The following is a 24780-nucleotide window of genomic DNA, read 5'->3' as shown; positions in this document are numbered from 1 at the left end:
CCCCTGGAGGCTAAATGTGCACTCCTGGCCTCCTCCCCCTTCTAACCCTCTCTTCCTCCTCAGGGGGGGTGCCTCCAGGCTAAGGGAAAGTTTCCTGAAATCTGCAGGCCCAAAAAAGATTCTTCACTGCAGAGTGCTGACCTGAAGGTTGAGAGTCCAGTCCAAGCAGCTGATATATGTTTTGAAGTATTGCAGATCACACGGGCAAGTATCAGTAACTTTGAAAAATCAATATTTGACAGAGCACACTTGCGACCCCACTGAGCCCTGTCATCCCGCCTGTGGGTGAGGTTTATACAAATGTGTCCTACCTGCCTGCCTGTTGCGCCCATGCGCTGACCCAAAGATTGCACAGTGCCGAAAAATTGCTGTCAATTGACGCCTCAAGGGCCTTAAGTAGCATCAAATATAACTGCGCGCCCGCCCAATGAAATATTGCGATGGCGCGCAGTGGCGTCAGAACGCTCACCCGGTGTCACCACACGTCATTTGGCGTGTCGGCGTGCGGGTCTAAAATGCCCCAGAAGGGGAAACATCCGCTCTATGTCTACTTTGTCTAGCCCCTTTAGCATCTTATATACCTCGATTAGATCTCCTCTCATCCTTCTAAACTCTAGCGAGTATAGGCCTAAACTGCTCAATCTCTCCTCATAAGACAAGCCCTGCATCTCTGGAATCAATCTGGTGAACCTCCTCTGAACCGCCTCCAGTGCAACTACATCCTTCCTTAAGTAAGGGGAGCAAAACTGCACAGTACTCCAGGTGCGGTCTCACCAATGCCTTGTACAGTTGCAACAACACTTCCCTATTTTTATACTATATTCCTTTAGCAATAAATGCCAAAATTCCATTTGCCTTCCTTATTACCTGCTGTACCTGCATACTAGGTTTCAGCGATTCATGCACGAGGACACCCAGATCCCTCTGCACTGAAGCATTCTGAAGTTTCTTTTCATTTAAATAATATTCTTCCGACCAAAATGGATAACCTCAGAGATAAAAACAAAAAACTGCGGATGCTGGAAATCCAAAACAAAAACAGAATTACCTGGAAAAACTCAGCAGGTCTGGCAGCATCGGTGGAGAAGAAAAGAGTTGACATTTCGAGTCCTCATGACCCTTCAGCAGTTCTGCTGAAGGATCATGAAGACTCGAAACGTCAACTCTTTTCTTCTCCATGGATAACCTCATACTTATCCACGTTAAACTCTGTCTACCAAAGTTTGGCCCGTTCACCTAACCTGTCCATATCCATTTGCAAATTTCTTATTTCTTCATTGCAACTTACTTTACCACTTATTTTGGTGTCATTTGCAAATTTAGCTATAGTACCTTCTATCCCTGAATCCAAGTCATTAATATAGATTGTAAATAGTTGGGGCCCAAGGACTGAACCCTGTGGCACCCCACTAGTCATAGCTTGCCATCCAGAAAAAGACCCATTTATCCCGATTCTCTGCTTTCTGTTGATTAGCCAATCCTCTATCCAAGCTAATATATTACCCCTAACTCCGTGTGATCTTATCTTGTGTATTAATCTTTTGTGCGGCACTTTATCAAAGGCCTTCTGGAAGTCCAGATATACTAAATCTACAGGATCGTCATTATCCACTTTGCTTGTCACGTCTTCAAAGAACTCTAGCAAATTAGTCAAACATGATTTACGCTTCATAAAACCATGCTGACTCTGATGGATTGCACTTTGACTTTCCAAATGCCCCATTACTACTTCCTCACTAATGGATTCCAACAATTTCCCAAAGACAGACATTAAACTAACTGGGCTATAGTTTTCCTACTTTCTGCCTCCCCCCGCCCCCCCCTTTTAGAGTTAGGGCACTATATTAGCATTTTTCCAATCCACTGGAACCTTTCCAGAATCTAGGGAATTTTGGAATATTTTTGTGTAATTTGCAAATTTTGAAATTGTGCCATGTATGTCCAAGTCTAGGTCATTAATATAAACACTTTCGATCAAGATTCAAATTCATTATAACAAACGGGCAAGAGCTTTATTTGATTCCTCAACAATCTCATAATAACAGGAAACATATTTTTTGATGGCATACTTTAAAAAAAAACTGCAGTGTATCACACACCCTGCATTATGTAACATTCATCACAGACATGTTCAGGACATCATGCAAAAAATATGAAATGTACTAAACTTCAATCATATCCCATTGTAATCATCTAAGTGGAAAAGCTATCAAAAGGATGACCAAACACACTACTTCAAGAGGGAACAGTCAGGAATTACTTTCACTCTTTGCTGATCCTGATAACAGTCGTTACACACAAGGACAGCAGCTATAATGATCATTACCATGGTTTTGCTAGTCTTGTGTCTTGCCAGTTCTTTGTGACACATCCATATCTTTTTTTTTCTGGGTTATTGAGTATTAGATTTTGTTTCAACTGTCTTCTAATGAATAATCTTAATTGCATTAAAATTCATGCTTTAAAGTCATGTATTGGTGTCCCTCTTTGAAAACTAGAATGTAATTGAATCATACCAACCCCTGCAGAGCACCACTATATACCATCCTCCAGTCTGAAAAACAACTCTTCACCACTACTCTGTTTCTCATTATTCCACCATCACTTACGCTGCTATTGTCCCTTTTTATTCAATGGGTTTCAACTTTGTTGGCAAGTCTATTATATGTCACACTATCAAATGCCTTTTGGAAGTCTGTGTACACCATATCAACCTTCTGTTACCTCATCTAAAAACTCTATGTTTGTTGAGCATGATTTGCCTTTAATAAATCCATGCTGGCTTTCCTTAATTAATCCACACTTGTTTCAAAGTTGATGGAAAAATTTAGGCGGCATTAATGGGAGCAAGGCAGGGAGAAATCAATGACTGACTTAATTTGTAGAGGAAATCTGAGCAATGCAGTCATCTTAAAATGTGTTAGCATTACATTTTATCTCTAATCTTCAGTTGAGGTTTATTAAGATTGTGTTAAATGCTAGAATTGGTGGATGGGAGAAGAGGAGAGGAGGCTTTAAATGAAAGGTAAATCTTGAGCTCAAGCTCAGAACTGGTATTAGTTAGCTGAATAAAGGAAAAAATTCTACTAAATCCCCACAGCAGTGTCTAAAGGAGTTTTCATAACGTTTCAAATCCAACAGCAAAGATACTGCTATAATCGCTTACATTCAGGGCACTGGGAATTGAGAGAGTACCTGTGAAAGTCATTACTGCCCTTAAACCATCAGCTCCTTGTGGATTGTTAAAAGCATAAGTGTATTTGAGTTGCCTGTGTAAGAGGCTTAAGTTACGAAGTGAAAAAATGTGATGAGTTTCAAGCTTTTTTTTTACTTGAATATATATTCTGTTCCACAAGGATCATGCGTGATAGGCTGTGTCACAGGTGTAAATTATCTATTCAACATTCAAATTTAGAAATCTGACTTTTACTTAATAATTGTAATGCCACTATTGCCTATTTTATTGTGGTGAAGTAGCTACTTTAATTCATGATTTATTTATTTTTCCTCTTCAATTACAGCTTGTTGAGCAAAAATTGGCACAAAAGAAGCTTCGTTTTACTGCTGCTGTCTATCACCACCTTTGTGCCTTTAAGATTCAAAGAATGTACAGACGATACAGGGCTCTTAAATGTGCGAAAGAAAAGATCAATTCTGTCATTTATATCCAGGTAAAAAAAAAAGACATATGAAAAGGGTGAAGGTCATTCCAGATAATTAGAATTTTAAAACGGCATTTCTTAAAAAGCTGAAAGTTTAAACACGTTGATGAGGAAGAATTATTCAGGTCACTGTGTATTAAAAGTAATCTAGATGTTTACAATATCTCATGTTGACTAGAGTAATTATTCCCCGTTTTTTTATTATTGTTTGAGTCTTTACAAGTCATTTCACTGTTCAAAATTGTTACAATTGAACAAAAATATTTAATCCACTGAGAAAATGACTTTCATGTAACATTGTAATGCCTTCAAATCTCCCAAAGCACTTAATATCCGTTGGATTCCTTCATGAGTAATGTCACTGTTATGTAGTAAATGTGACAGCTTATTATACACAGTAAAGTTCCAAAACAGAAAATGAATTTAAAACTAGAAAGTCTGTTTTTGGTGGTCATGCTTGAGCAAGGAGTGTTGACCAGGATATTTGAATCTTATGTTTTACCTGAATAGGCAAGCAGAAGACTTGTTTTGATCACTCTTCTGAAAGATGGCACCTCCAACAATGTGGCATCCCCTAAGCGTCAGCCTTGACTTTTGAACTCAATCATAGGTTGGGACTTGAGCCCACAATCTTCTGACTCAATTTGTAGCACTAACTCCAAACCTGCTGCTACTGCTCAGTTAAGTTACTGCTACCAGCTTGTGGTTGGTAAATAGTGATCTGGTATGCTCCTGTTACAACATTACCCCATTTACTTTGAATGACAACTTGTCTACCCATCCTGCTTTAACTATTTAACCCAAAATTTATTTTGGTATTTGTCAAGCTGTTCCCAAATCCATTTTTGACTGAGTGGGTGTTAAAGGCCCCTTTGATTGTCCTACTGATTTGAGGTGGTTATTTGTTGTATATATTTCATTATAGAGATGGTTCAGAGCTTGTCTTCAACGCAGCAGATACCTTGATGATCGTCAGAAGATCATTGTAGTGCAGCGAACTGTGAGGGTTTGGCTCATACGACGTCACAGAGCTGCTGTTGTAATTCAGAAAGTTGTAAGGCGTTTTATTTATAGAACTCGGAAACAAAGATTTCACAGTGGAATTATCAAAATACAGGTACTCAAACTTTAATTGTGGTTGACTGTTGAAATGAGTTTAAGCATTTGCTGCATCTGAGCAACTTATGAAAAAGAAAGGTTATTTATATAATTTAGTTTTCTGGTTATTTTTGGAGTTTGTAAAATATCATTTAGACTTTATATATAATATATTGATTTAAAATCAATTGTGTCATTGTAATGCCGATTTGCAACGGTACACTTGAAATATTGAGCTTTTTAAATGTACTTTAATATGATCTTGATAGAACTGAAGTTTACTGGAATGATTCACTTATTTGTCAAAGAAAATATTGAAATAAATTTCTAATTTTGTAGGCGTTGTGGAAAGGATATTGCTTACGCAAGAAAACCAACAATCCTCAAATAATTACTATCAGACGCCGCATTAAACAGGCTAATCAGAACAGCACTGAGGAGCAGAAATTGTGTAACAGAACTGCTGTAGCTCTGGATTACATTCTGAAGTTCAAACATTTCTCTCACATTCTTGCAGCTTTACAGCATTTAGGTTTGCATATTTCCATTTTCTTCATTTATGCAATACAATAAGATTAGCTGACAATGCACTTTATTTATTAAGGTTAGTTTTAATTGAGTCTTTCGTTGGAGCACAGAGGTTAACTGTAGCTATATCTATTTTAGTTTTATACTGCGGGAGTGGGACTTGGATATAATTATAAAAGATGGGATCCTGGCAAGAGCAGCATTTATTGCCAGTGCCTTGTTGCCCTGAGGCAGTGGTAATGGGGCTGCTTCTTGAATCTCTAGTAGTGGCTTGCTAGACCAGAGGGCAGTTAAGAGTCAACCACCCTGATTTGGCATTGGAGCCACATGTAGCCCAGCCCAGGGCTACCTGCTTCCTTCCCTCAGGGGCTTTAATGAACTTGGGTTTTTACAGCATTTCAAAGCATCATTAGTCCAAGCCTCTGAATTACTAGTGCAATAACATAACCATTATGTTAACATACCTCTTTCAATGGAGAGTTTGATTAATGAGCTCTATAGTCTTTTTTGAACAATTTCCAAGTTTTCTGAAGCTGACGCTGTATTGATAACGATAGTTTTTATTTGCTATAAGTGAGGCTCAATACATTACATTATTTGAGCAACAGTTTACTACAGTCACTAACTGAGTTTCCCAAAGATACATGTTTGGTCCTCTCTCTTTCTCATTGTTCTACTGTTATTCTTATATCATCTGATGATATGGAATGCTGATTGCACGTACAACCAATTCTCTGCTGTTAGACAGCCTGTCTGACAACAGGTTCTAGATGAACCAAGACTTCTCCAGTTGAACGTTGGAGCAATTGAAACTATTATTTTCTCCCTTGTGAGCTCTGCTCATTTCCCATCCTTTTGCTCACCTGGACTGTGCATAATCTTAGCATTCTGTCAAATCCAGACCAGATCTGCATTACCATATTCTATCCATCATGATCCATGCTTAATTCCACCTCTGCAAAGCTGCTTGCTTTGGCACCAGCCTTTATCCCATTGATGACAACATGCTGATCTACATTTTGATCACCTCTGAGCTTTGCTTATCTGATATGACTTATGCCAACTTCTAGCTCAACAGGAGATTCTCTGGTTACAACTGAGAAGATAAGAGTGGAACTGGATGGGATTGTCCCACTCAATTGGACAGCTGAAGAGAGACACTGGAAAAAGATGATGGGGTCAACAGGAGGCAGACTGGTCAAAAGTAGAGTGACAGAACATCCTGATCATAGAAGATGCAATTTGTGACTGATTGGTATTGTTTCAGTGCTAGTGCGATTGAAGAGGTTCAAACACTTAATTGCTGGAAAGATGAGCACTGAGTTGAGAGGTGACAACACTTTTGGGAGAAAAGGAGGTTGCAGATGGGGCAGTAGTTTGCAATGGGATGTTTGCTCATTGTCTTCTCTGTCAAGTGCTCTTAAGATGTTTTTCCTTGTTTAAAACTGCTCTTCAAATGGATATTGACCTTAATTCTAATTTCATAAATGTACCTGCTAATTCAAGCCACAAAACATCCCATAATTTTAACATGAATCTTTTGTTAATTTCTTTTCAGAGGTTGCAACTAGGCTATCTTCCATGTGTTGTGAAAATCTCGCCCGAAGTGGAGCAATGCCTATTATCTTAACTTTGATCAGGAGTTGCAACCGCAGTGTGCCTTCTATGGATGTCATTAAGTGTGCAGTTCAAGTTCTCTTCAACCTTTCAAAGGTATCATCAGTTTTAAATGGTATTAACCCATTACAAAATTCTCATCTGTGTTCAAAAAGGCAGTGAGGTTCTTCAGGGTAATAGTGTGGGTAGCCTCCTGTTTTGTAACGGATGTAAAGAGATAAATATGTTAAATCTAAATTAGTACTCTGTATGTGGGTGTATAGTTGACTTGTTACAAGTTATAATTGTGTACATTCCTCCACCCAATACATTTTTAATTGCCCTGTGTACTTAAATATTATTTAACTGGAGTTGATTAAAAGTGATCAATTGCTATCATTTGGCCTACAATTGACCCAAAATTGAGGCGAGGGAAACATGGGTATTGGGAGGCTTTGGGAACAATGGGCTGGATTTGGCCTTCCCGACATTGGATAAACCTGCATCAAGTGACTGAAATGGATTTGAGGGGTCCTTAAATTGAAGTTCCCAGCCAATTCCTGCTGGACGCCATTTTGACTAGCATGGGATGTATGGCTGGTTGCAACCTGACATGCACCCAAAGTGACATCGGGTTCAGCCTTTTAAATGTATTTGTATTAAATATCAATCAAGACGTAGAGCAGCCAATTCCCCTAAGTTTGAGATCTTTGGTGAAGCGGGTAGGTTCCTGAAGCCTGTGTGAAATACTACAGGTCATCAGTTTATAAACCTTGGGGGAAGCCTGTTGTAGTCGGGAACTTTTCGACAGGTAAGTTTAAAAGATGTTGCCGGCTTGATGTGTCATAATTAGATGTTTTATGATCATTTAAGCATATTTTTAATGCAGTGCTTGAAGAAAGGGCTTTATTCTTTAAAGATAAGTGACCATTAAATTGGCCAGCAATGTGAAAGTGTTCAGATGCATTGGAGTACTTTCTTCAGAGGATATATGGCCCTATGCATTCAACACCATTAAGATGTATCATTTGAACCTGGTACTTTAACCTTTGATTTAAAATCCAGCCATCTATCCAGCCATTTTGAAGCAGTGGAGCGGAAGTCCATCTGTTGCCTATGTAGGGAATATTGGATGTGAGGGGTGAGAATAATGGCGCAGAACACTCGTGTACAGAACTGGGCCGATGTCTGAGTGAATGAATGTGGGCCCTGTTACCTGCCTGACTCAACATTTGCTGGCTCTGTTCCCATCTGGGGCCTGCTTCAGGAGGCAGCAGCCCCGATACCATGTGGTGAAAATATGATGAGCATGCAGTAATACAACATCGGGAAATGGACTGACCTGGAATTCCTGGCACTAATATAAAAACTCTACCCCCCTGTCTCCAGTCACCTGTTGTCCCCAAGTATGCCACACTTAGCATGCATCATGCCTCATTATTCATACTGTAGCCCAAAATATCACCTGAAAGAAATCCATCCACTTTGCATTTAAGAATCAACCAGTACTGTTTGCATCCAGCTTCTGTGGAACCTGGTCCATAGCTTGATAACTTGGTCACAGAAATAATGGGTGGAATTTTAACTGTGGCATTCTTGATGGCGTAACCAGAACTGTGCGCCACTCCGGTCTCTTGCTCTTTCCTGTTTTCCACTCTATTCTAAATAAAATCTGTGCAGACGGCATGCAAGGGAAATGTGCATTTCTGCAGCAGAGGAAGCTTTTCATTGATGAAACCCACTGTCAGCTGACAATTCTGCAGCTACTGACAGGCTATAAAAGAGCCTCCTGGACAAAAAGGGAGGCTCTACATCATGGCCACAACTTTGCTGCCAAACGCCAGTGCCCTTCCGCTACATTGCCTTCCATTGATGACAGCAACCTGACCAGCCCTCCCCTCTGGTGCTGCCTGCTGCTGGCACTACGGCCTCTGTTGTTGACCAGCAAGAGCTCACCTTTGTCATATCCCCTCCTCCTGCTCCTGGGTATAGGTGACCCATAGGTACTCCAGCAATTGAATAGTGTGAAGTAGAGAGACATTGTTGAGAGAATATGTGTGTCCATGGATTTCATCCGTAGAACAGATGAGCAGTGAGATTTTCCTTCTGTGGTCTTCAACCAAAGCTCCAAACACCACACACTGGGGGCTCCTCTCACTTCGATCCCCAATCCTAGCAAGGCACATGCTTCTGGAGACATTGCAGAATGCTCATTGTAAGGCTTGCGATAGAACCTGTTACCTTCCACTCTCCTGTCCCCTTCACGCTTGTTCCCACCAACTACTCACACATTTCCCCCCCCGCAAAGGATGTCAGGCCCTTTCGTCTTCCAAACCTGATGATCCTAACCCCACCTCCCCTACCCCGACTTGTCCATGCTAATCTCGAGCCTTCATACAAGCTGCCATTCTCCTGCTCCCCTCCATTGTGCCATAGAATTCAGCAAAGAAGACCACTGACCTTAGACACCACTGCACAAAGCTGACTGGTGCATGCCACTTATAAGTGAGTATGAACCACAAGATTCTTATGTGCTGCTAATTTTATCTTAAAGGCAGAATGTAATTATAAAAGTTTTGCGGCAATGAGTGTTCATGGCATGCAAATGTTTGATAAGTGGGAACCTGCCCCAGGCAAGTGTGAGGCCCAACATGCCATAAGCACACTGCTGACTTAATCTCTGCATCTCAACGTGACATCAGGGAAACACAAGCTCAGCTCCCACCTAATTCAGTCTCCCCGCACATCTTTGTGGGCTCCATACAATCTCCTCCTAGTGTTTCCGAAGATTATTTTTGAATTTACCTGCTTCAAGTGCAGACTATGCCCTCTTTTTGTATCTAAAGCAAGGTAAAACAGCCTCACATGGTATACATGATCTATTCTGCTTCACCTTCCATAGGACCCCTCTTGTATCGTACTTGGAATGTCTTTGGTTTCTGCTGTTAATGACACTTATTTGAAATACTGCGAATGGGCGTAATTCAATATGTGACCTCGAATATGTTGGTCTGGTTTTCCTTTTCTGATTGATGATTCCTTTGAGTCTCATCTTCAACTGCAAACAGGTCCAATTACAAATCACAGTTAACGTTTTCTGTCTTTAAAAATTTCACGTTGGAAAAGATAGGCTTATTCTGAACATTTTAGGTTCTTTATTTGACACCATGAGGACTTGGATGATAACTAATTAACCACTGGATTAATATTCAGGATTTTGCTGAGCTGTATACCTTCAATAGGTGCTGATGGTGAACAGGAATCTGTCATTGCATCTCTCAATCTCTTTTCTTCATACCCCACCTCCCTCATAGTGGATGGTTTTTCTGTTTTGCGCCAAGTAATTGTAAATTGGCTGTTCCTTTCTATGGTTTTCTTTCCTTGTTTTCAACATAAAGATTTAGCTTAATTTTAGCTATGAATGAATAAAATTGAATTTTGATTTCATGATCCCCAGTATCAGAAAACCTCTGCAGTGGTGTACGAAGTGGACAATTCCATTAATACCTTACTCGACCTGTTGCACAAGTACAGAGGGAAAGCTGGTGACAAAACATCAGACAAGTGTGGCAGCATTTTTACTAAGGTTTGCTGTTTACTGGCCCTTCTGTCAAAGGATTCAAAGAGGGCGTTGGTGAGTAAATGCATCTTCAAGTGTATGTTGTAAATTTTTTAGTTATAGACAAATTTGCACATCAGTTTGAAAAAGATGTTTAATTTGGCAATTAGCTGTCCTGCTTCATAATTGATATTTAATACAAATACTGTAGAACAATTAATCTAAAGAATAGACTGCAAAAGCATAGTTGCCAGACACAGAATTTATGCAGTGGGCCTCTATTTGAATTGGGTTTACTCCTACTTTGCCACCTCTGCTCTCAAATGCATTGACACTTGGCCATGCTGCCAGCTACCCTCTGGTAATTTACAAATTGGCTAAGCCTCATGCATGGGCCCCAACTTTGAATGAGTGGCAGGCTATTTTATGTAAGAGCATCATCTGAATTGATTGGCTGAGAGGCAGGAAACAGAGGGTGATGGTAGAGGGATGTTTCTGTGATTGGAAGTCTGTTTCCAGTGGGATTCAGCAGGGCTCGGTGCTGGGACTGTTGCTGGTTGTGATGTACATAAATAATTTGGACTTAAATGTAGCGGGTATGATCAAGAAGTTCATGGATGACAGGAAAATTGGTAGGGTGGTAAATAGTGAGGAAGATAACCGGAAACTACAGGAGGGTATCAATGGACTGATCAGGTGGGCAGAGCAGTGGCAAATGGAACTGAACCTGGCAAAGTGTGAGGCAATGCACTTGGGGAGGGCTAACAAGGCAAACTAGGACCCTGGAAAGTACTGAAGATCAGAGGGACCTTGGTGTGCATATCCACAGATCCCTGAAGGTAGTAGGGCAGGTAGATAAGAAGGCATATGGGATACTTGCCTTTATTAGCCGAGGCATCGAATACAAGAGCAGGGAGGTTATGCTGGAACTGTATAAAATGCTGGTTAGGCCACAACTGGAGTGCTGTTGCAGTTCTGGTCACCACATTATAGGAAGAATGTGATTGCACTTGAGAGGGTGCAGAGGAGATTTACCAGGATGCTGCCTGGGCTGGAAGGTCTGAGCCGTGAGGAAAGATTGGATAGTCTGGGGTTGTTTTCCTTGGAGCAGTGAAGGTTGGGAGGGAACCTAATGGAGGTGTGTAAGATTTATGAGGGGCATAGATAGGGTGGATAGGAAGGCACTTTTTCCATTAGTAGAGGGGTCAATAACTAGCAGGTATAGAATTAAGATAAGAGGTGGAAAGCTAAGACGGTTGAGGAGAATTTCTTTCACCCAGAGGGTGGTGGATGTCTGGAACTCATTGCCTGAAAGAGTGGTTAAGTCAGAAACTCTCATAACATTTAAGAAGTATTTAGATATTCACTCAAGTTGCCATAGCCTCAGGGCTATGAGCCAAGCACTGGAAAATGGGTCAGAAATTTTGTTAACTGGTGCAGAACACGATGGGCTGAATGGTCTCCTTCTGTGCTCTAAACATCTATGAGTCTGAGTCCTGTTTGATGCCATAGAGGAGAACTGGATTGTAATGAGGAGCCTTTTTAAAAATGTCTCTTCTCATCATCCCTCTTTCTACCACACGTTCTTCCAGTCTTAGTCAATTGTAGCACCCCTGCTATCCTCCCAACTGTGATTGATGAAATCATCACACATTAGGGATCAACCTGGCGATCTCCTGATCTGCACAGCCCCACACCTGCTGGCTCTGTTGAAGAAAGTTAAAAGATTTGACATGTGCAGTTTTTACAGAAAAAGTGATTGCAACTACACCAAACATTTACAATATACACCAAATGAGGAAAAGCTATATAACTAGCAAAGACTCACTGCACGACTTCCATCGGCTGAATCTTTGACGTGGGGGCGGGGCCCGCTTGCCAAGGTGTAAAATGACGCGGGGTGACGTTGGGCCAAGTCGGCTGCGCGTCCGCTGAACTGTCAAAGGCCTGTTAAGGCCATTAATGAACTAATTAAGCCTATTGAGAAAGCTGCCCGTCCAACCTTAAGGTTGTTGGGCAGGCAAAGAGCCCAGGCGACCTTCGCATTTTTCATAGAACCTCGTCCACAGGCCGGATGAGGCTTCATGAAGGCTTTATAAATTAAATAAATGTTTTCATTAAAGTTCATTGACATGTCCCAGCTCACGTGACACTTGTCACATGAGCTGGGGCATGTTTTAAAATATTTTTGTTTCTTTATTAAAATTTTTGGAAGGTAAACTAATCTCCCTGAAGAGGCTCTTTCGCGTGCGAGCCAATTAAAGCAGGCCTTAATTGGCCCGCCCACATAAAATGGCAGCACAGACCGATCGGGGGCGCCAATCGGTTCTGTGCCTGCCCCTGCACAACCCCCCCAATGGGGAAATTTCTACCCCACATTCGCTTTCTCCTTGTAATTATGAGCTTTGCTCCTGTGGCAAATTAATTACAGCAAGCCTGAAAGAAACTGTCATTTAGCTCATTTGACTAAGCTCAGCTCACAAAATTTTTTTCCATTGGTTTTGTGCTGACAGGTACTTTTTTAGCTTATAAATATTTCATTGGTGAATAACTGACTATGGGGTTCAATTTGTGCTCCAACATAAGCAAATTCCAGCTCTAAGCAATGCTGCCTAGGAGAACTTAATTTTAAAATACATAAATGCTAAAGATCAGTGGATGTTGGTCTCCATGATTCAACAATGTTAGTACACGAGTATCATGATCTATCCCACCATGCACAGGTGGCAAAGAGGATCATTTGAAATCTGAAGCGCTTTAAATAGCTCCTAGCCTAATGCTTCAATATCCACTGACCTTAAAGCAACTCTGGCATCTATACATCCTTAGAGCTGTGGATGTCTGTGATAAATTGCCCCTGAGGGATCTTTGAGTATCACTTAGATCAAGAAAGTGTCTGGTGACAACTTCTAATGAAATGGGGTTCTGTAAAATTCAACTTGAGCTGTCTTTTGCATTTGAATATCAAATGAGATTGTTGTAAACGCTGACTTGTTTGACACTAAATCTTAGACTTTGTCACATTTGAGAATAATGATTGCAAATCATGTAGCCATCAGATTATTGCAAATGATAATTTTATTTTCAACTAATATGCAGACAATGCAGGTATGACATGCCAGCCTGGGTCTTCAAAATACCCTGGTTCAATGAAGAGTGCAGGAGAATATGCGAGGTGCAGCACTGGGCATGACTAAAAATGAGGTGTCAACATGGTGAAGCTACAAGACAGGACTTCTTGTGTGCTAAGCAGCATGCAATAGACAGAACTGAGTGATCCCACAACCAATGGATCAGATCTAAGCTCTGCAGTCCTACCACATCCTGTCCTGAATGGTTATGGACAATTAAACAACTAACTGGAGAAGGAGGCTCCACAAATTTCCTAACCCTCAATGACGGGGGAGTCCAGCACATCAGTGCAAAAGAGAAGGCTGAAACATTTACAATCATCTTCAGCCAGAAGTACTGAGTGGATGATCCATCATGGCCTCCTCTGGAGGCCCCCAGCATCGCAGATGCCAGTCTTCAGTCAATTTGATTCACTTCGTGATATCAAGAAACGGCTGAAGTCACTAGATACTGAAATGGCTATGAGCTCTGGCAATAGTAATGAAGACTTGTGCTCCAGAGCTAGCCGCGCCCCTAGCCAAGCTGTTCCAGTACAGCTACAACACTGTCATCTACCCAACAATGTAGAAAATTGCCTAGGTATGTCCTGTCCACAAAAAACAGGACAAATCTAACCTGGCCAATTACCACCTGGTCATCAGCAAATTGACACTAACTCAGCAATAACCTGCTCATTGACGCTCCGTTTGGGTTCTGCCAAGGCCACTGAGCTGACCTCAATACAGCCTTGGAGCAAACATGGACCAAAGAGCTAAACTCAAGAGGTGAATTGAGAATGACTGCTCTTGATATTAAAGCAGCATTTGAGTGTGTGGCATCAAGGAGCCCTAGCAAAACTTGGAATTGGGGGGGAAACTCTCCACAGGTTAGAGTCATACCTAGCTCAAAGGGAGATGGTTGTGGTTGTTGGAGGTCAGTCATCTCAGCGCCAGGACTTCACTGCAGGAGTTCTCAGTGTCCTATGCCCAACCGTCGTTAGCTGCTTCATCAATGACCTTCCTTCCATCATAAGGTCAGAAGTGGGGATGTTCACTGATGATTGCACAATGGTCAGCACCATTTGTGACTCCTCAGCTACTGAAGCAGTCCATGTCCAAACACAGCAAGAGCTGGACAACATTCAGGTGTGGGTGGCAAAGTGACGAGCTACATTTGGCACCACACAAGTGCCAAGCAATGACTATTTTCAACAAGGGAGACTCCAACTATCTCCCCTTGGTGTTCAATGGCATTATCATCACTGAATCCCTCATTATCAACAACCTCTTTGACCAGAAACTGAACTGAACTAGCCATATAAATAGTGTGGCTACAAGAGCAGGTCTGAGACTGGCAATTCTGCAAGAGTAACTCGCCTTCTGACTCCACAAAGCCTGTCCACTATCTACAAGGCACAAGTCAAATGTGTTGGAATACTCTCCACTTGCCTGGATGAGTGCAGTTCCAACAACACCCGAAGCTCAACACCATCCAGCACAAGCAGCCGACTTGATTGGCACTCCTCCATCATCTTCAAAATCACTCTCTCCAGCACCGATGCACAGTGGCAACAGTGTGTACAATCTACAAGATGCACTGCAGCAACTCACTAAGGTGCCTTGGACAGCATCTTCCAAACCTGCGACCTCTACCACCAATAAGGGCTGCAGATGCATGCCAATTTCAAGTTCCCCTCCAAGCCACACACCATCCTGGCTTGGAACTGTACCGCCGTTCCTTCACTCTTGCTGAGTCAAAATCCTGGAACTCCCTTCCTTACAGCACTGTGGGTGTAACTACACCACATGGACTGCAGTGGTTCAAGAAGGTGGCTTGCCACTGCTTTCTCAAAGGCAATTAGGAATAGGCAATATAGGCAATAAAACGTTTCTCGGACTGCTGTTCCCGTCACATTCTGAAATCCACACTCAGTGCCATGCGCCGCCATATGAACACACTCGACCTCTCCCTCCAGCAGCACCGCCGTACCCTTTTTCAAAGCTGCGCGTGCCCCCAGTTTCATTTTATCCTTCGGCTCATCCGACGCCTCAACAAGAAACTTTTTCTCTTTCTCTCAAGTGCTAAGGAACGCAAGCTCCAACAACTCATCGACACCAACACCCATCTAGGACCCTCCACCCCTGCCTGTCCCTCCGTCCCCACCCTTTCTTCCAATCCCAACCCCAGCCGTGTATTCACTATACCCCCTGACCTTCCCCTCTCTGATGCTGAACGTTCAGTGCTCAGCAAAGGACTTAGTTTCATACCCTTACGCCCTCACCTCAATGAATTTCGGGCTCGGCATGATACTGAAGTCTTCTTCCGCCGTCTTCGTCTCCGGGCTCACTTCTTTGGGCAGGAGTCCTCTCCCAGTTCAACGGATCCTTTTACCCATCTCCAATATTCTCCCTCCACCTGGACCCCTCCCTCTGGATTCTTACCTTCTCTCGATCTTTTCATTGAGAACTGTCGGCGCGACATTAGTCGTCTCAATTTCTCTGCTCCTCTCACCCATTCTAACCTGTCTCTCTCTGAACTTACTGCACTCCATTCTCTCAGGTCCAACCCTGACATTGTCATCAAACCCGCTGACAAGGGTGGTGCTGTTGTTGTCTGGCGCACTGACCTCTACCTCGCGGAGGCTGAGCGTCAACTCGCAGACACTTCCTCCTACCTCTCCCTGGACCATGACCCCACCACTGAACATCAAGCCATTGTTTCCAGGACTGTCACTGACCTCATCTCCTCTGGGGATCTCCCTCCCACAGCTTCCAACCTGACAGTCGCCCAACCTCGGACGGCCCGCTTCTATCTCCTACCCAAAATCCACAAACAGAACTGCCCCGGTAGACCGATCGTCTCAGCTTGCTCCTGCCCCACAGAACTCATTTCTCGTTATCTTGACTCCCTTCTCTCTCCCCTTGTCCAGTCCCTTCCCACCTACATCCGTGATTCCTCTGACACCTTACGTCACATCAACAATTTCCAGTTCCCTGGCCCCAACCGCTTCCTCTTCACCATGGACGTCCAATCCCTCTACACCTCCATCCCCCACCAGGATGGTCTGAGGGCCCTTAGCTTCTTCCTCGAACAGAGGCCCGAACAATCCCCATCCACCACTACTCTCCTCCGTCTGGCTGAACTTGTTCTCACGCTGAACAATTTCTCCTTCAACTCCTCTCACTTCCTCCAAATAAAAGGTGTGGCTATGGGTACCCGCATGGGCCCCAGCTATGCCTGTCTCTTTATGGGGTATGTGGAACATTCCTTGTTGCAGTCCTACTCCGGCCCCCTTCCACAACTCTTTCTCCGGTACATCGATGATTACTTCGGTGCCGCTTCATGCTCTCGTCGGAACTTGGAAAAATTTATTAATTTTGCTTCCAATCTCCACCCCTCCATCATTTTCACGTGGTCCATCTCTGACATTTCCCTTCCCTTCCTTGACCTCTCTGTCTCAATCTCTGGTGATAGACTGTCCACCAATATCCATTACAAACCCACCGACTCCCACAGCTATCTCGACTACAGCTCCTCACACCCCGCTTCCTGTAAGGACTCCATCCCATTCTCTCAGTTCCTTCGCCTCCGTCACATCTGTTCCGATGATGCTACATTCAAAAACAGTTCCTCTGACATGTCCTCCTTCTTCCTTAACCGAGGTTTTCCACCCACGGTCGTTGACAGGGCCCTCAACCGTGTCTGACCCATCTCCCGCGCATCCGCCCTCAAGCCTTCTCCTCCCTCCCAGAAACATGATAGGGTCCCCCTTGTCCTCACTTATCACCCCACCAGCCTCCGCATTCGAAGGATCATCCTCCGCCATTTCCGCCAACTCCAACATGACGCCATCACCAAACACATCTTCCCTTCACCCCCCTTATCGGCATTCCATAGGGATCGCTCCCTCCGGGACACCCTGGTCCACTCCTCCATCACCCCCTACTCCTCAACCCCCTCCTATGGCACCACCCCATGCCCACGCAAAAGATGCAACACCTGCCCCTTCACTTCCTCTCTCCTCACCGTCCAAGGACCCAAACACTCCTTTCAAGTGAAGCAGCATTTCACTTGCATTTCCCCCAACTTAGTCTACTGCATTCGTTGCTCCCAATGTGGTCTCCTCTACATTGGAGAGACCAAACGTAAATTGGGCGACCGCTTTGCAGAACACCTGCGGTCTGTCCGCAAGAATGACCCAAACCTCCCTGTTGCTTGCTGTTTTAACACTGCACCCTGCTCTCTTGCCCACATGTCTGTCCTTGGCTTACTGCATTGTTCCAGTGAAGCCCAACGCAAACTGGAGGAACAACACCTCATCTTCCGACTAGGCACTTTACAGCCTTCCGGACTGAATATTGAATTCAACAACTTCAGGTCGTGAGCTCCCTCCCCGATCCCCACCCCCTTTCTGTTTCCCCCTTCCTTTTTTTTCCAATAAATTATCAAGATTTTCCTTTTCCCACCTATTTCCATTATTTAAATAAAATAAAATTAAAAAAAACCCCCACTAGAGCTATACCTTGAGTGCCCTACCATCCATTCTTAATTAGCACATTCGTTTAGATAATATCACCAACTTTAACTTTAACACCTATGTGTTCTATTGTACTATTGTCGTTGACATCTTTTGATGATCTGCTTCTATCACTGCTTGTTTGTCCCTACAACCTCACCACCCCCCACCCCCCCACTCCACCCCTCTCTCTATCTCTTCGCCCCCCACACACACACCTTAAACCAGCTTATATTTCAACTCTTTCTTGGACTCGAACTCAAGTTCTGTCGAAGGGTCATGAGGACTCGAAACGTCAACTCTTTTCTTCTCTGCCGATGCTGCCAGACCTGCTGAGTTTTTCCAGGTAATTCTGTTTTTGTTTTGTAATAGGCAATAAATGTTGGCCTAGCCAGTGACACCCACGTCCCGTGAAAGAATGTAAAAAAGTGTTCACCTCACATTGAAGATACAGTGAGGTATTGGTGTATACGACGATCATGGAGATATTTGACTGTAATGATAATTCCAATCATTGAATGTGTTATCTGTGGCTTTGATAGAAGGATTGCGATCATACAATTTTATATCTGTTAAAAGGACATTGTTTTAAAACACAAATATAATAAGTAGATTTAAAAAGACTGCATTCTGAAATTAATGTCAACAATGTACTTTATTTTATCTGCATAAAATGGCAATTCTGTTAGCTAATTTTGCTGAAACTAATTGTATTTGCAGAGAATAAATAATTGGGTCATGGTTAATTTCTTGTTGATTTCTCCTCTTTTTTTTCCCACCGAAATAGAGAATAGAAATGGGGATTTGGATTAATCTGATGCACTATATAATGGTGGATTTTGATTTCAGGAGGTGCGAAACTTGCCCAGAGCAGTGGATCATATCCGTAGCATTTATGAGCTAACTGTGAGAAAACACAAGATGGATATAGATAGAATAAATGTGAAGTTGCGGATGTCTGCCCCTTGCAATGGTGTTTCATATATTCCAGCTACACCTGTGCGAACAAGATTAGTTTCTAAGTAAGAAACCATTTTCTCACCTTTGAATTATGTTATCATCGTTCTCTTGCACTCCCTCTTCTATTTTCCTGTTTGTCTATAACACTATCCTGAGCTTTTGTTCTTGTTTCTGTGTTGCAGACTAAATCCAGACTGGGTATTAAGGAGAGACAACATGAAAGAAATTGTAGACCCTCTGAAAGCCATTCAGTTGGTTGTGGATACACTTGGAATTTCTACTTAAAACATCAATAATGGAAAATAATAGTTGAATTTTTCGAAAAATGTTCATGTGAATGTGTATGAAAAAACAAATTCTTTAACCTTATCCAAATTGTATTCATTGTATATTGTTTGTCAATGTTGTTAAGTTTGGTTTGGTTTCACATGCATCTTTCCTCTGTATGTTAAATATCATGATGAAAGATTATCTAATCTGAAAAACATGTGGGAACAAAATTATTTCTGTGGACTATTTCTTAGTCTTTGAAATGAATTGGTTGAATTTGTAAATATTTTTGTACAGTCTACATCGCTTGGTTTTTATTACAATTTAGAAATAAATTTTTACAATACTGTATGCAATGAGCAATACAGAAATGTTTTGTCACATCAATTTTTTTTCTCTAGCTACCTTGCTGAATTATATTAACATTTTGAGGAGGGGAAAAACATCATGCACATGAACCCTATCACAGACCCATTCCTTCAATTTGTATTACAAGGTCATTCACTGTAGTTAGCAGGCAAAGACTAATTTAGAAAGTACCATGTGCTTTGTAAAAATAAATTAGCTGAATAAATACAACATTTTTTGGGGTTATACATTGGTGGATTGGAGTTTACTGTTATCTCTGCTTGTTCTCTTTGTCTCTCCAGAATATTACACAAGGACAATAATTTATTAGTAATGTCTTTTCACTGCATTTGGACGGTCCCAAACTCCAGTACAAGCTGCATCTTTACCTAGGCTGTTCCAATGCAACTACAACACTGACATTGACCTTTCATTGTGGAAAATTGTCTAGGCATCCCACAAAAAGCAGGACAAAACCAACCCATCCAATTACATTATACAGCTCCCAATCATCAGCAAAGTGAGTGAAGAAGTTGTCAACAAGTTGATATCAAGATGCACTTAAACATCATAACCTCCTCACTAATGCTCAGGACCATGTGGCTCCAGACCTCATTTAACCTTGATTCAAATATAGACCTGAGCTGAATTCTAGAGATGGGGTGATAATGACTGCCCTTGACATCAGGAAGCATTTGACCAAGTGTGGCATCAAGGAGTCTGTGTAAAACTGAGGGGACTAGGGCTATACCTAGCACAAAGAAAGATCCTTGTGATCCTAAACACCTCCCATTGGCATTCAATGCCAGTATTTACTACAGCAAATTACCAAAACTTGTTTAGCAGCTCCTCCTAAACCTGCAAATGCCACCACCCAGTAGAATGAACACAGCAGGTGTACGGGAACATCACTGCATCCAACCATTGCCTCCCCAGTTTGGAAATATGTTGACGTTTCTTCACTGTCACTGGATCAACATCCTAGAGCTCCCTGTCTAACAGCATTGTGGAAACACCTTCACTGAATGAACTGCAGTGATTTAAGAAGGCTGCTCACCACCTTTGTCTCTAAAAATAAGTTGGAATGGGAAATAAATATTGGCCCTACCGGTAATGCTGTATGAATTTTTAATAAAACTTCAGAGTAGATATGGAATGAATAGTACTTGGTCTGACCTGGATCAGTGCCATTGTAATGTTAAGGAAAAGGATGAGCTGAATCTTCTGAAAAGTTAAGTGAGACAGCTGCCAAGACAGAAAGCAGGCAACAAGATTTTGAGCAGCATTTTACTGGTGAAGCTGCAGGAAGGAGAGGGCAGACAGGCCATGGTCACTGAGTAGGGGTGTGCACTCTAGCAGTGAGTCCCCACACCCCCCCCCCCCTACCCCGTCCCACCCTCCCATGAGTCATGCCGTAGTCATAAAGGAGGGCCTCCCCCATCCCACCCTGATGGGAGGCTGCCAGGGTTTTCCTGGTGGTCGTCTCACATTGGCGGCTGGAGTGCCACCACTTCCCAATGTTGTGGGGAGTGGCAATGAATCGGCTACCCAGAGGGTGGCCGTGCCATTGAGGGCCCACTACTGATAATGTGCCATGGCAGCAGGAAGATGTCAGATTCCATTCCGGCACCATCCACTGACAATTTATCAGCCCTCTCATCTCAGCCTGTGTCCAGAGGGCTGGTAAAGCACAGCCCATTCATACAGGCACTTAAATTGTATAAAATAGTCCAAAATTTAATGTCTACTTTTGCCTTCATGAATTTTTGAATGACCTTTTGAGCATGAAAAGCATTTATTTTAAGCAAATGAACAAAAAGACTTTTGAACACTCCTACATAATGCATTGTGAGTTATTTACACCTGCACATTTAAATTGCCGTATTTCTTATCTTTCTATAGAGAAAAAAAGTTGGTAAGAATGTTGTCTGAATCTATACTGTAATTTGAACAGCTATTAAAATGATAAACGCTTATTGAATGAAACATGCATTCGTTTTGTTTTAAAACTTGATGTATTTACAAATGGCATGTGGTAAAGAATATAAACAATTCATCACTTTACATTTAAGTAAAGTGTAGCTGCTTTTGGTGATCTGGTAAAAAAGCAACGATATAAGTACTGAAAGATTGTTGCATAATCTGAGACCTTGTTTTTAAAAGGCAGATCCAATGTAATACATATTACGAATAATTATAAAATGATTTTCAGATTTGTATAAATTCCTTATTCATATTGATATGATTGTAATTCCATTGATCCGCCATTCTGTGCACTCATCCGTTTCCTAGTATTTTAGAACAATAGAAACATTGGCCAAAATTTTGACGTCAGCATGTGGGGGTGGCCCTGGCACCCAGACGCGTAAAATGATGCCTGGTAATGTCGGGCATGTGTCCTGCCGTCAGCATGCATCATTCAGATATTATGTTCGGTGGGCGCGCACCTGCTGAACTGTCAACAGCCTCTTAAGGCCATTAAAAAACCAATTAAAGTAGTTATCAACACTGCTCGTCCAATCTTAAGGTTGGCGGTGGGCAGGTGAAGAGCGCAAGCGGCCTTCACGTTTTTCAGGAAACCTCACCCACGGGCGGGATGAGGTTTCCTGAAGGGTTTATTAAATAAATAAATAATTTTTCTGCACAATTCATAAACATGTCCCAGCCCATGTAACACTGTCACAAGAGGGGACATGTCTAAATAATTTTTAACTTTAAGTACGTAATAAAATTCATAAATAATAATCTCCCTGAGGCACAGAGCTACCTCAGGGAGGTTTCTGCGCTCTTTCAGTGCACATGTGCGAAAGAGTGCAGGCCCCGACTTTCTCCCCCCTGCCCCGCCCGTACAGGTAGCGCTGGGCACTACCAGCCGTGCGTCACGCTGGGCAGGCCTTAATTGGCCCGCCCATGTGAAATGGTGGAGCTCAGCCGATTGGCTCCACTCTACCCGACAGGCAGAATATTCTCCCCATTATTTTAAATGTGTCTTGACTTTTGGTGCATGAAAGAAATGCTTCAACCAGGTACACCACTAGAAAACATCCCCTCCCCCTCCCCCCACATCCCTGGATCACCCACGCTTAGGGTTCCTTCGTCAGAACAATCACGTGACCCCTAATAGGCAGTAGGAAAGGTTATACCTTCAATCACTACAGTTTTAAAGAAAATATTTGTGTAATTCATCCCACGTTTCCATTTTTCAGGGCCTGAATATTCCTGCAAATTCCTTTCTTTAGGGTGATTTAAATCACATTCTTCTGATGACAAAGTTAGGAGCCAAGAACCACAGAAGGGGCCTATCAGTCACACTCAAGTACATTTTCCCCTAAATGTCATGCTTTTCAAAATTGACTATTAAATTCAACCTTAAGTACTTACTGTATAGGCCACATTAACATATTGAGTTTGTGTTTCAATTGAAATTTTCATGTGACATTTTCTTAAAAGGGTAACATCATACCCACCTTGACGTTTTGAATAATGCTTAATGACTCAAAGGAAAAGACTTTTAGTAATCACTGTTTCACTGTATATCAAACTAAATAGAGTTTAGGCATAATTGTTGATTTGTATTTGATTAATAATTAATTGTAAATTCAATTTCACACAAATGTTCTGTTTTCCTTATTACTCTGCACTGGAAGATCATCAATGCAAAATCAGTAAACAGACTCGGAGCTTGCCTAAAAATATCTACTTGTTTTTTTACATCCAACTATGTGTTTGTTTTACTATTATTATACCAGTAACATTAAGCAGATACCGTATATGCTCATGTAAAGACAAATTTTTTGAGACCAATTTTTAGGTCAAAAGTCATGGAGCCGACTTTTACATGGGTAATATTTCTGAGGGGTTAACATCTGTGCTTGATTTAGGTCCAAAAAAGACTCACAATTGAATAATGTGAAAACAAAAACACTAAAGAATCCATATTAATTTACTAACATTTATTTTATAACATTACAAACTATATACATTTCATCCAATGCAATAGAAATGTGTACCATAATGAATTAACTACAATACTTCACATTGAAATCCTCTAAATCACCCTGATCCCATCTGAATCACCAAATAATTCATCCCAATAGCTATTGGTATGGTGGGGTTTGAATACGTTCCAGGTGAGAAAACCTCTTCCTTTGCATAGTCCTCCTAGTCTGAAATTCCACACATCTTTGATCCATATCTAGCAGCTGTCTTCATCCATCCAGATTTTCTCGTGAATGTGGATGACAACACCTTTCTGAAGTTTCTCACTGAGAAGAGCTTCGTGCTTCAACACCATCATCCAGTTTCAGTTTTCAGGTTCGTTGGATTTAAGTATCCCAGGTGTCCCTGCCTCCCTGGAGTAGTCCCAGGTCAGCATCTACCCCTCAGCATTTGCCTGTGCCCGCTCATCCTCGGACTCACTGCTGGACTTATCATGTGCAGCCGCAGCCACTGCGTTGACGTCTTCATCATCCACTGCATTCCCCCTTTCCAGTGCAAGATTGTGTAGAGCACTGCATGCAACCACTGTCACCGAGACACAATCGGGGGGGACTGGAGTGCACCCCCTGAGCAGTCCAGGCACCAGAAGCACATCTTGAGAGGAAAGATGGCTCTCTCCACCACAGCCCTTGTGGTGCCGTGGCTCCTATTGTAACGCTGCTCAGCTTCTGTTCTTGGATGGGGAGAGGCGTCATGAGCCACCTTCTGAGGGGATAGCCCTTGTCACCCAGCAGCCATCCATCCAGCCGGGCTGGAGCACTGAAGAGCCCCGGCACCTGGGAGTGTCTGAGGATGTAGGTGTTGTGGGAGCTGCCTGGGTACCTTGCACACACTTGTAGAATCAGCATCCTGTGATCACACACTATCTGCACGTTCATGCAGTGAATCCCTTCCTGTTGACGAAGGCACCGGGCTCACCTGCTGGAGCCTTGATGGCCACATGTGTACAGTCTATAGCACCCTGGACACGGGGGAAGCCAGCAATGGCCAAAAAGCCTCTGGCTCGCTGTGTCTGGCTTGCCTGGTCCCAAAGGAAGTGGATAAAGGTCAATGCCCATCTGAACAGAGCGTCTGTAACCTGCTTGACACAAGTGTGGACAGCTGATTGGGAGACTCCACAAAGATCACCCACC

The 24780-nt window shown here is 42.5% G+C and overlaps 1 protein-coding gene across 1 annotated transcript in view; it reads left to right on the top strand.

Moving 5' to 3' along the window:
- Positions 1-19671, top strand: part of aspm (assembly factor for spindle microtubules) — a 98408-nt gene extending 78737 nt beyond the window's left edge. The window contains exons 25-31 of the mRNA XM_041208747.1: positions 3522-3671; positions 4588-4779; positions 5100-5292; positions 6847-7001; positions 10342-10518; positions 18920-19092; positions 19213-19671. Of these exons, the coding sequence (XP_041064681.1) occupies positions 3522-3671; positions 4588-4779; positions 5100-5292; positions 6847-7001; positions 10342-10518; positions 18920-19092; positions 19213-19315 (1143 nt within the window). The 3' untranslated portion in view covers positions 19316-19671. The remainder of the gene's footprint in view (positions 1-3521; positions 3672-4587; positions 4780-5099; positions 5293-6846; positions 7002-10341; positions 10519-18919; positions 19093-19212) is intronic.
- Positions 19672-24780: the final 5109 nt, after the last annotated feature.

Source organism: Carcharodon carcharias, chromosome 16, assembly GCF_017639515.1.
Source record: "Carcharodon carcharias isolate sCarCar2 chromosome 16, sCarCar2.pri, whole genome shotgun sequence".
Lineage (NCBI taxonomy): Eukaryota > Metazoa > Chordata > Chondrichthyes > Lamniformes > Lamnidae > Carcharodon > Carcharodon carcharias.
This window is presented reverse-complemented; position numbering and strand designations above follow the sequence as displayed.